Genomic DNA, 10,404 nt, shown 5'->3' with positions numbered 1-10,404 from the left:
AAAATGGAATGTGACCACCACTGCACAACACACACACACACACACAAAAAGAAAGAAAATAGTAACATATACCCACCTTAATATGTTCTAGCCAGTGAGTAGATTCCAAGTTAGACAACCAGTGAGTTTCCTCAATGTTGGGGTATACAATCTCCTTAAGTTTTCGTAGTGATTCTCTCATAACGTGAATATTGTGGATATCAAGAAAAACTAGTTCTGCATTTTGATAGGCATCTTCACTTTCATAACCTCCACCCTTTGCCTGGAAAAAGGCACACAACACAGGAAATCATAAATGACTGCCATTCCTTTGTATGTAGACATCCATGAAAATGTGTCATAAAATATCCAGTAGCATGAAAGATGATTCATATTACTGGTGACTAGGAAAATCCCATGGGAAAATGTGGATGGCTCAGAGCAACTTAATAACCACTCTCTACCTCATGCTCTGCTTTGTAAAATGTTTGCTCTGACTTATGCGGCTGTCTGTAAAAATTAAATATATAAAGATATTTAAAAATTTTAAAGCACTTAATTTTCCCTGCCCATATTTCAAATTCTGCCTCACCATAACTTCCTACAGAAGACTTCCTTTCATACTTAATTCACCAGGCTTCAAGCTCCATTTGCAGGACTACATGTGTCTGGCACACCACTGGTCTGTGCTTCTTCACTTCATTCCTCTCTACCTCATCTTAAGCTTAGTATTTGCAAATACTAAGTACTTGCAAATATTTGCAAAATAATGAATAGCTTCTATTTAACCACATAATTCTTTTCATATAAAAAGAACAAGTATAAGGGCACACAATTCTTTAGCATACTATTATCTTCATAGACAAATCTACAGAAGTCAGGGGTATAAAAATTATAAGGAAATACTTGGTATCAAAAATAAGCTCCAGCTGGAAAGGACAGCCTAATTTTTCTGGATTGAATCTTTTTCTATTTTATGAATAAAATATTCTCTTATTTGCCTTATGGATAAAACCATGCTACCTAAAGCATCAATAGAAACAAATTAAGAAATATTGGAGCAGCCACTGTAGTTGTATAAAATTAAGCGATCACATGACTCACACCTTTGAAAATTCACCACCAATGATAAATTGCCAAAAGAAAAGATATTCTGGCTTCCTTTCTAACACTGAAAATCTAGGAAAAAGCTTAGATTCAGGGCTGGCACAGCTATAAAATTAACAGTGCTGAAAATGGAAACCTAATTTTTTGGAGAGTGGGTAGGACAAGTCAGGGTGCAGGGATTTTCAATTCAAATTTGTTGCAACAGGTTCTGGGAAGATGGCAGTGGTAGCAGCAACAAAGAATCTGTCACAAAAACAGTGAAAATGCTGTGGAATTAGAACGGTGATGTACACTATTTTGTACAATTTTGTGAATATACTAAAAACATGGAGTTGTACACTTTGAAAGGATGAATTTTATGGAATGTGAAACTCAATAAAGCAGTTTCAAAAAAAAAAAAAACAAAACAGGGCAACTAGATAGTGAAATAAAACCCCACAGGCATCATTTAAAACAGACTAGGTGACAAAGTATCCCATCAAATCATAAATTATCAATGGGCAGAAGAAATCACCGAGAGCTACAGGATCTAGATGTTCTCAGTGTGACGGAGGAAGCAAAAGAAAGCAATGGGTACCTGATGGGCCTGAGAACAGGAAAACCCCAAGAGAGCTTTATATATAGTTTTTAATAATATTTGTTCTGCTTCCTTGTTTTTCTTCTTCCAGAACTATAAAGGGAATGCACTTCATATCTAAGAAGTGTAGCTGAAACTGGGAGAACTCTTATTCATTCTAACAGCTAAAGGGGCTGAAGCAGTCTGAACTTTATGAATGTTTATAAATAACTAGCCAGAGATCCTTTCTGCTAGGAGTGAAATTGAAATTCAGCAAGGCAAGGGCAAGGGAGACAAAAGAAGAGAGGGTCCAGGTGAGAGAGTATGAATGAAAGGTGGGGGTAGAGGCTGTCAGGTGGGAGATGAGATTGAGCTAGGGAATCTTAGCAAGCCCCCATATTTTTTACCCCCCCCCCCCCCCGATAGGCAGGCACTGGAAATTGAGCCTGGGTCTCTGGCATGGCAGGCAAGAACTCTGCCTGCTGAGCCACTGTGGCCCACCCTCTCCCATATTTTTTAATGCTACACACACAAAGAGGAAGCTCAGTGAAGTCACGTTAAAATTTGAGCCACATCTAACTGAACCATGAATTCTGAAAGTTCAGGAAAACTAATTTCATATTATAGTAACAGAAAAGGATTAAGATAAAATCTTATATAAGCTATATTAAAATAAAAGAATGAGCAGCAGAATAACAGAACATGCCCAAATACAGATAAAAACTGAAACCTATCTTCAAACAAATTAAAAGAAATTAAAAAATGCTATCAAGCATGAAAATAAGAGAAATCAAAATGAGAAAAACTCGAAATGAAGTGACAGAAGTCAAACAGATTAGAAAAAAAAGGAAATCACTTCAGAATTGAAGATCATATTAGAACAGAAGAGCAATAAATACAACAGATAATAACTTAAAAGTCATAGCAGATGAAAAGAGAAATCTTAAAAACCAAGAAGTAAAAACCATGAAGGCATGGAAAGGATTAAAGAGAAAGAGTGGCAAATACTGAAGATGAAAAAAAAGCAAACATGAATGACAGGAGTCTCTGAAGAAGAAAAGCCAGGAAAGGAAAAGAATAATCACTAAGAGGAAATTACAAGAAAAAACTGGAAACTACAAGTTGAAAAAATATGCTATGTGCTATCTAAGAATATCCAGAAAACCCAACAAAAAAATATTCTGACAAAATAAGTGTACTTCAAAGAAAAAAAATCCTTTGGACATTCAGGCTAAAAAGAGCCTATAAGGTAAATAAATTTAGTTTATCAGAGTTTTGAAACTTTATGCTAAAAGAAAATGAAGTGATGTATTTTAGATACTCAAATAAAATTTAAGTCAAAGAATTTAATATTCAACAAAATTGACTTGCATTTTATAAGGGACGCAAATTGCTGTCAGCATGTGCTGACAAGTACTCACAGAATACTGTTCCATGAATCCTGGCTGAAATACCTACTACAGAATAATAGCAGACCAAAAAAAAAAGGCTAACGGGACAGTCACATAAGAATTGGTTATGGGCGGGCCACGGTGGCTCAGCAGCAAGAACGCTTGCCTGCCATGCCAGAGGACCCGGGTTCGATTCCCGGTGCCTGCCCATGTAAAAAAAATAAAAAATAAATAAAAAAAAGAATTGGTTATGAGTACAAATTATATAGTTACTTATAGAAGTGAGGTAAAAGGGAGAATATATAAGGGCCTTTATGCTCTAATAAATGTAGAGATAAAACCAACTATTTTCTTAAAAGGGGGAGGATAATGGGAAGAGTAAATGCAAAATAAAATCTATCTTTTCAGTTATCATATTGGTGGTGGCTGTGTTGATGTTATTCTGAGAATGTGGTGGGATAAAACAAGGAAATAATGATGGTATTAATGTAATCATCCCCTATGTCCTTGAAAACCAGGACTCCTGATGTGGGAGAAAGGAGATACAGAAGTTAAATAAAAAACTCTTCAGCATTGAATTTAAATAGAAAGCATCATGACTAACTCATGAAGTACTTTATCTTTTAAAATATATAAATGTTTCCAAGCTCTGTCCACTGCCCAACCCAGTGGCAAATAAATAACCATAGCACCTAGATTATGATCTGAAATGCCATTCCCCACTAATAAAAACCAAACCAAGTCTCGAGTAGAAAATGTACAAGATGAATGTATAACATCTTCAGATACTAAAGACTACAATGGATTATGTCAAAGGATTCAGGAGACAACTTGAAAAGGTTCACACAGACCAAAGAGAGTGTAACTTCAAAAATATATTATTTCCAATGGATTAGAAAATATCCATATGTTTATGAGTTAGTAATAATAATTTTAAAAACTTAGTCACCTTCAAGGGATAATATGGACTAAAGTTCCTTATTGGGAAAACTGGTAAATAACTGAAAGAAGCATTTATCCTGCCAGTCTTATGTAAACTCAACTATAATACAGATAAAGCATCTCTTTATAGAAAGAGCTCAACTAATAAAGAGAAATCATGAAATTGCAATATCACCGTTTTGCAGTACCCAGTGAATTAATGTCTCTAGATACTGAGCATCAACAGCTGCTAACATGCCAAAAAGGAGAATCAAACAGAATTCATATGCCTTGCCAAAGGAATTGATCCTGAATTTGAATAAGCCTCTGGACTCATCTGCTAAATATGAAGGAAACTCCAAGGAAATAAGAAATTTGAACCATACCATGAACATTCAGTTAGCAAAATCCAGACTATGGGAAACTATAGTTAAGAAAAAGGAACAGATGGCAGGGGAGAGTTACAAACTAAAAGACTTAAAAGACATATCAAATATAATATTTTACAAGGGAATACAAGTATAAAGAAATGCAGGGAAGTGTTTACTATAAAAGTTAGGATAGCAGTTATAACTTTTGGCAGGAGTGAATGGTTTTGACTGAGGTGAGACATACACAAAGGACTTAGTGGCTGGCAAAGTTTTAATTCTTGACATGGGTCATGATTACAAGGGCACTGTCACAATGATTCATTAAACTATAAGAGAATATCTTACTATGCAGGTAAAAAAAAATGTTGATTGTACCAAGGATACAAATTTCTGCAAATTAAAAAGGAGGAGGTTTCCACAATGAGATACATTTGGGAATGACTAAAAAAAATAGAATGAGGAATCCAATATTTTATCCCATTCCCTTTTCTGCTTCATATTCCTCTCTCCCTTATCTTTCCTCCTAGAAAAAAATTCTAAATCTCATTCCTGCTAATTTATGATATAAAGTTTAGGAAGGAGGACAAATATTGGAAGACTATATGCCAGATGCTGGAATATGGACTTTATACATTATATCTCATTTTATCTGTATGCCTTATAACTAAAATATTAACTGATGTTGGTTTAGATGTCATACATCTCCCCAGTCTCCTTTAAGGCAGAATATCTGTAAGTCTAATAGGGAGCACCTGGAACTCATAATGCCCTCATAAAGCTAAGCAGTATGGAAATAATTTGCTTCACAAGTGAATTAAAAGGATGATTATCCCAGCACTGTTTATAATAGCAAAATAATTCAGAAATAACCTAAATATCAAAAATAACTGCTATAATTAGTTATAATTCCATTGAAAATGGGTATTTATGGACATAAAAAAATATAGTATCTGTCATGGTTAGGGACAGGTGTCAACTTGGCCAAGTTGTGGTACCTGTTCATCTGATTGGGCAAGCGCTGGCCTGTCTGTTGCAATGAGGACATTTCATAGGATTAGGTCATGATCACGTCAGCTACATCCACAGCTGATTCCATTTGTAATCAGCCAAAGGGGAGTGTCTTCTGCAATTAGTGATGCTAAATGCAATCATGGGAAGCCCTTTAAGGAGGACTCAGAGGAGACAGGTTCCATTCCTGCTTTGGCTGGTGAGCCCCTCCTGTGGAGTTCATCCAGGCCATCCATTGGAGTCATCGGCTTCGCAGCCTGCCCTGTGGATTTTGGACTCTGCGTTCCTACGGTCACGTGAGACACTTTCATAAATTTTATATTTGCAAGTGTTCCCTGTTGATTCTGTTTCTCTAGAGAACCCTAACTAATACAGTATCAATAAAAAAGGAAGTTACAATCGTAAGTAAATGTGTACATATATACATACATATATCTGGAAGTATAAATAAGGTTTAACAGTATTTCTCTCTGAGTTTCAGGATTTTGGCTGTTTTAAAATATTTTCTTTTTTTCTTATCAGTATGAGTTAATTCTTCTATAATGTATATATATTGCTTATTAGGGCATAAAAAGATATAATTTTTTAAAAACTAAGCTATACCTTCTCTTTCCTTCTCCTATAGTAGATTCTGTCAACTGAACCAGATTTTCTACTTCCACAATGCAGAAATCAGGAATATCACTATGGCAGAAATCAGGAATATTGCTATGGCTAATTGCAAATTCTTCAGAAGCTAAATAACCTGTACATGTTTAGGGAAGTTAGGGAGATGACACCATGGTTGTTGGGAACAGTTTCACTATATTCCTATTATGGTACTTAACAGGAACTCCAGTCAGTCGTAAGCTCAATTTGGTAGGAAGTTTAGATAAGGGAAAAAGCACCTATTTATTATTTAACCAAGGACAGGATTATTCACTATTTTTTATTATATTATTTTTTGTCCCTCAAACAACTGTTAGCTATTAATTAATAATAACTGTTATTAAAGTCTTAGTTATTGACTGTGAGACGATCTCACCTTATTGGCAACAGCATTAACACTTGGCCGGGCATCAAATATAAAGATTTTATGAGACTGGGCATTGGAATCCATGATGGCTTGAAGGTATTTTTCATCCTCTTTGCTGCGCTTCCCACTCACTCCTACCATGGGTTGGCTACATCGAGTGATTGTGGCTTGACTTTCAGGATGAATCCATGATAAAACCTTAATGGGGGAAAAATGGTGATAGATTCTTTATATACTTCTCTGTTTATAATTCTTCTCAATAACACTGCTCTATAAAGCTCTGTTGTTTTTTTTTATTTTAAAGAACTTTTTATTTTGAAATACTTTCAAACTTACAGGACAGTTACAAAAATAATAGAAACTGTATACAGAGAACTTCAACATCCCTCCTCCCCTTCCCCAGATACCCAGATCCACTAAATTAAAACCTTTTGCTACATTCACCATATTATTCTATTTATCCATTATATATCTATCTAGCTGTCACCTATCTAGTATGTCTATTAATCCATCTTCTGAATGCTTGAGTGTATGTTGTATACATCCTTGAATACTTAATACTGCCATGTGTATTTCCTAAGAACAAGGATATTCATTTGTACATTCACCTTAGGTGCAGTTAAGAAGGTCAAAATATTAAACATTGATATAAAGCTTACAGTCTACACTCCAATTTTCATGTCCCAATAATGTCCTTTTTTATGTGTCTTTCTCCTCTTTTATTAGATCCTATCCAGGATCACAATTTGCATTTATTTGTCATTCTCTCTTTAGTTGCTCTTCTTTTTTTTTTCCAAATGTGGAACCATATATACAACATAAATTTTCCCATTTCAGCCACCCCCAAGCTACCACTCAATGGGTTTAATCATATTCACAATATTATGGTACCCTCACCACCTTCCATTACTAAAACTTTCCTGTCTCCCCAAACAGAAGCTCTGTACACATTGCTCCTGCCTCACATCCCTGGCAATGGTGTTCTAATTTGTGTCTGTATAAACTTGCAAATTCTTTGTAATTGCATGCGGTTTAAATTTTACATCCTTAATCTGTAACAATTTCATTTGCATTGATATCAATTTAACTTCAGTAGTATACACAAACTATGTCCCTATCCCGTCCACCGCTCCACCTTTATGTAGTTCTTATCACAAATTACATTTCTACATTTTAAGTCTAAAACCACTGTTTTATTGTTACATGTATGCATTTCATAAAGCTCTGTTTTCTAAAGGGATCCAAAGCCTGGCTATGAAAGGATACTTGAGTTGCTAGGAAAAACCAACACCTTTTTTTTTCCAGCCAACTCTGGCATCTGGAAAACTTGGTCTTCATTTTGAATATGCTACTGATCAATGAAAATCACAGACTGTTGAAAAGTGTCATTTTTAGAGAAAAAAAGCACATTAAAAGGGGGCTAGGTAAACCCCACTTTTAAAGTTCTATTAATATATCAGTGAAACTTCCCAATTGTAAGGTCTTCAGAACCTACAAACTTTGTACCTAAATTTACTTAAGTTGATGTTTCTAGAATCCAGTCATTCATCATAAATTTGTTAAGTTTTATCTCTAGTACTTAAAGGAAAAGAACATGTATCACCAAGACTAAGGAATGCATAACAAAATAAACAGTAAATAATATACAGGGCCAACTTTGTTTTCCAGTTAAAAATCATGCAATTCTGTCCAGTTCTCTAATACCCAGAGCATACCCTCCAGAAAGCTCTTAAAACCTTTCCTCTAGTTTTAGTTTTACTAAATCTCAATATCAAGCATCCTCAATAAAAGAACTGCTACGGTTGCTACTTTTAACCTGCAATTTTGTTTGTGCTCTGACTTATATGTGCGTTCTCCATACCTCCAATCATTAATCTCAGCCTTATGTATAGTTCAAAAGCATCTGCAAAGTCTCAGTAAAGCTTCATACTTACTGGGATCCGGCCCCTTGATCTGAAGGATGCCACTCTCTTTAATTCTTCATCAGGAATATTTGCTGGCACAACCAAGAGGGCAGGGTATGTATCACACAGCTCATATCGTTCATTTATCTTTGTTATTCTCCAGCTTTCATTAGGAATTCCCTACACAAGAAATAAAACAGAAAGCAAATTATAACTTAACTAAAATATTAAAAGGTGTTAGAAGAGAGGCCATCCCATTCAACCTCTCTCATCTCCACTGTACATCTCTGAGGTTGCTCAAATAGTTATTGTTTTCCTCTGAGGACCAGGCTTTTATGGTTAGACATTTTACGTAGGGATCTTGGTGCTCACTTTGTCACCCAATTTTATGTTAATGAATTCATTAATCTTATAAAGTTTGATTGATTTCATGTTATTCAAACGTGTCCCAGCAGAATGCTATATAACATAGTTATCACTTACATAACTAAAGTGAATTTTTCACTCCTACATTAAAGTACTAAGAAGAATGTTGTTAATCTAAAACATATTAGAAAGGAGGGAGTAATAAAAGGCAAAAAGAAAACAAACAGACAAGAGGAATACTTAACTTTTAAAAACACATCATGAAAAAAAATCAGTAAGCTCTCATGTAGTCTTGATATGCTCTTTTACAGAGTACTACCTTAGATGTAAGATTACCTAATGAGACATTTGAAATTTTCTATCCTCTATTCCATAAAATATAAAACCATTATGTTAAATAGCTGGAATTGATATATTAAATAGCTGGAATTTATATATATATATTTAAATTTTATGATTCCTGCTGACTCATAACATCAAACAGAAAAAGGCAACTAAAATACATATAATTATGTATGAAATACATTTAATGAGCACCTACTATGTGTAGGCACTATGCCAGCCTCTCTACATATATATAAATTACTGTTGTCAGGTTTTTTTAAGTTCATTTTATAGATGAAGAAACCATAGCATAGATGACCAAAGCTAAACAATAGGAACAATACAGTACAGAATGCTATATATGTCCCAAATCTATCTTTTTTATATAAGACTACACTGTTCTTCCAGAAAAATTATTATCCTGGTTCACTTAAATTGTTATAAAAATCAGAAATCAAAGGGTAGAATGCACTCTTCTTTAAAGCAGTATTTCTCAAGCTATTGCCAGATTACCTAGAAAGATGTTAAAATTAAGAAAGGAGGGAAAATACCCATCCAGTATCCAAGTGATAAATACTATTCATAGAGTTTTCATCTATCTCTAGCCATGCTGTTTCTTCACTAGCACCTTACATTCTATTTAAACCTGTTAAGATTAGGTTCATTTGTCAAGTTAGCCAGGTATTGGTACCGAGCTGTCTGGTCAAGCAAACACTGGCCTGTCACTATGAGGACATTTCACGGACCTAAATCATCAATAAGTTGCCATCTGGACTTTCGGAGAAGATGGCGGCTTAGAAAGACGCGCGGGTCTTAGTTCCTCCTCCAGAACAGCTACTAAAGACATAGAAACAGTACAGAACAGTTCCTGGAGCCACGACAGAGACCAAAAAGACAGCGTACCCCATTTTGGAACAGCTGAACCGGCAGGGAGAATCCACAGCGGTGAGATCACCAAGGAGCGCGCGCTTACCCGGGCCGGGGTGGCTGGCGGCCGGAGTCCCTCCCTCCCTCCTTCCCGGGCTGGCTGGGAGAATTGGACAGGCAGTCTCCTCAAGCCGCAGCGGCTGGCGCTCCCCCCCAGGCGCGGCCCCCAACACCGGCTGGGAGAATTGGATCTGAGGTCCCCCAAGCCGCGGAGACCGGCGACTGGGGTCCCTTCCACACACATGGCTTCCCGGTCCGGCTGGGAACGTTGGATAGGCACTCCCCCAAGCCGCGGCAGCCGGCGCCCCCATGCCACGTGTATTAGTTAAGCTTCTCTAGAGAAACAGAATCAACAGGGAACACTTGCAAATATAAAATTTATGAAAGTGTCTCACGTGACTGTAGGAACGCAGAGTCCAAAATCCACAGGGCAGGCTGCGAAGCCGATGACTCCAATGGATGGCCTGAATGAACTCCACAGGGGAGGCTCACCAGCCAAAGCAGGAATGGAACCTGTCTCCTCTGAGTCCTCCCT

The 10,404-nt window shown here is 36.3% G+C and overlaps 1 protein-coding gene across 4 annotated transcripts in view; it reads right to left on the bottom strand.

The window, feature by feature from the left end:
* MTMR2 (myotubularin related protein 2) overlaps positions 1 to 10,404 on the bottom strand; it is a 156,766-nt gene that overhangs the window by 20,118 nt on the left and 126,244 nt on the right. For all 4 annotated transcript variants that reach the window (XM_077113191.1, XM_077113192.1, XM_077113190.1 and 1 more), the window contains 3 exons: positions 8,283 to 8,432; positions 6,358 to 6,546; positions 77 to 262 (listed from right to left, as the gene is read on the bottom strand). In XM_077113191.1, coding sequence (XP_076969306.1) covers positions 77 to 262; positions 6,358 to 6,546; positions 8,283 to 8,432 — 525 coding nt within the window. The remainder of the gene's footprint in view (positions 1 to 76; positions 263 to 6,357; positions 6,547 to 8,282; positions 8,433 to 10,404) is intronic.

The sequence above is a fragment of the Tamandua tetradactyla genome, chromosome 8 (genome assembly GCF_023851605.1).
Source record: "Tamandua tetradactyla isolate mTamTet1 chromosome 8, mTamTet1.pri, whole genome shotgun sequence".
NCBI classification, from domain to species: Eukaryota; Metazoa; Chordata; class Mammalia; order Pilosa; family Myrmecophagidae; genus Tamandua; species Tamandua tetradactyla.
This window is presented reverse-complemented; position numbering and strand designations above follow the sequence as displayed.